Raw genomic sequence first — 1038 nt, 5'->3', positions numbered from 1 at the left:
TGGTTCACAGCAGTGCGGTTTCTCTCCAGGGTGGATTTTTAGGTCACCTGATGCCCTGAAAGATTTCCCACACTGGTCACACCAGTACGGTTTCTCTCCAGTGTGAACACGTTGGTGGATTTTTAGGTGACCAAATTGAGGGAAATTTTTTCCACACTGGTCACAGCTGTACGGTTTCTCTCCAGTGTGAACACGTTGGTGGATTTTTAGGTCACCTGATGCCCTGAAAGATTTCCCACACTGGTCACACCAGTACGGTTTCTCTCCAGTGTGAACACGTTGGTGGGTTTTTAGGTGACCAAATTGAGGGAAAGTTTTTCCACACTGTTCACACCAGTACGGTTTCTCTCCAGTGTGAACACGTTGGTGGAGTTTTAGGGCACCTAATCGAGGGAAATTTTTTCCACACTGGTCACAGCTGTACGGTCTCTCTCCAGTGTGAATACGTTGGTGGAGTTTTAGGGCACCTAATCGAGCGAAATTTTTTCCACACTGGTCACAGCTGTACGGTTTCTCTCCAGTGTGAACACGTTGGTGGATTTTTAGGTCACCTGATGCCCTGAAAGATTTCCCACACTGGTCACACCAGTACGGTTTCTCTCCAGTGTGAACACGTTGGTGGATTTTTAGGTAACTTGATGTACTGAAAGTTTTCCCACACTGTTCACAGCTGTACGGTTTCTCCCCAGTGTGAACACGTTGGTGGATTTTTAGGTAACTTGATTGAGTGAAAGTTTTCCCACACTGTTCACAGCTGTACGGTTTCTCTCCAGTGTGAACTCTCTGATGAATCTTCAAATGTTCAAATCTTGAGAAGGATGTGTCACAGAGCTGATAGCGATGACGTTTGAGTCCATCTCTTCCTCTCTTTCTCTACATCAACAGAGAGAAACGCAGTAAGTGAGATGTCATGGTGGAGCGAGCTATCTAAAACAATCTAAAAAAATCATAAACTATATATAATTAGAACACATCTTTAAAGTTCTATACTAAGGGTTTAACAACACACCAAATCCACAGTTCAGTCCTAGATTATTG

At 44.1% G+C, this 1038-nt stretch overlaps 1 protein-coding gene across 1 annotated transcript; it reads right to left on the bottom strand.

Annotated features, from left to right (window-relative positions):
• Positions 1 to 47: 47 nt before the first annotated feature.
• Positions 48 to 873, bottom strand: LOC123965832 (zinc finger protein 239-like; the record flags this gene model as incomplete). Its single annotated transcript, XM_046042181.1, has 1 exon — positions 48 to 873. A coding segment is annotated over one exon (826 nt), but the record flags the coding sequence as incomplete, so codon positions are not given.
• Positions 874 to 1038: the final 165 nt, after the last annotated feature.

Source organism: Micropterus dolomieu, unplaced genomic scaffold (assembly GCF_021292245.1).
Source record: "Micropterus dolomieu isolate WLL.071019.BEF.003 ecotype Adirondacks unplaced genomic scaffold, ASM2129224v1 contig_11433, whole genome shotgun sequence".
Classification (NCBI taxonomy): domain Eukaryota; kingdom Metazoa; phylum Chordata; class Actinopteri; order Centrarchiformes; family Centrarchidae; genus Micropterus; species Micropterus dolomieu.
This window is presented reverse-complemented; position numbering and strand designations above follow the sequence as displayed.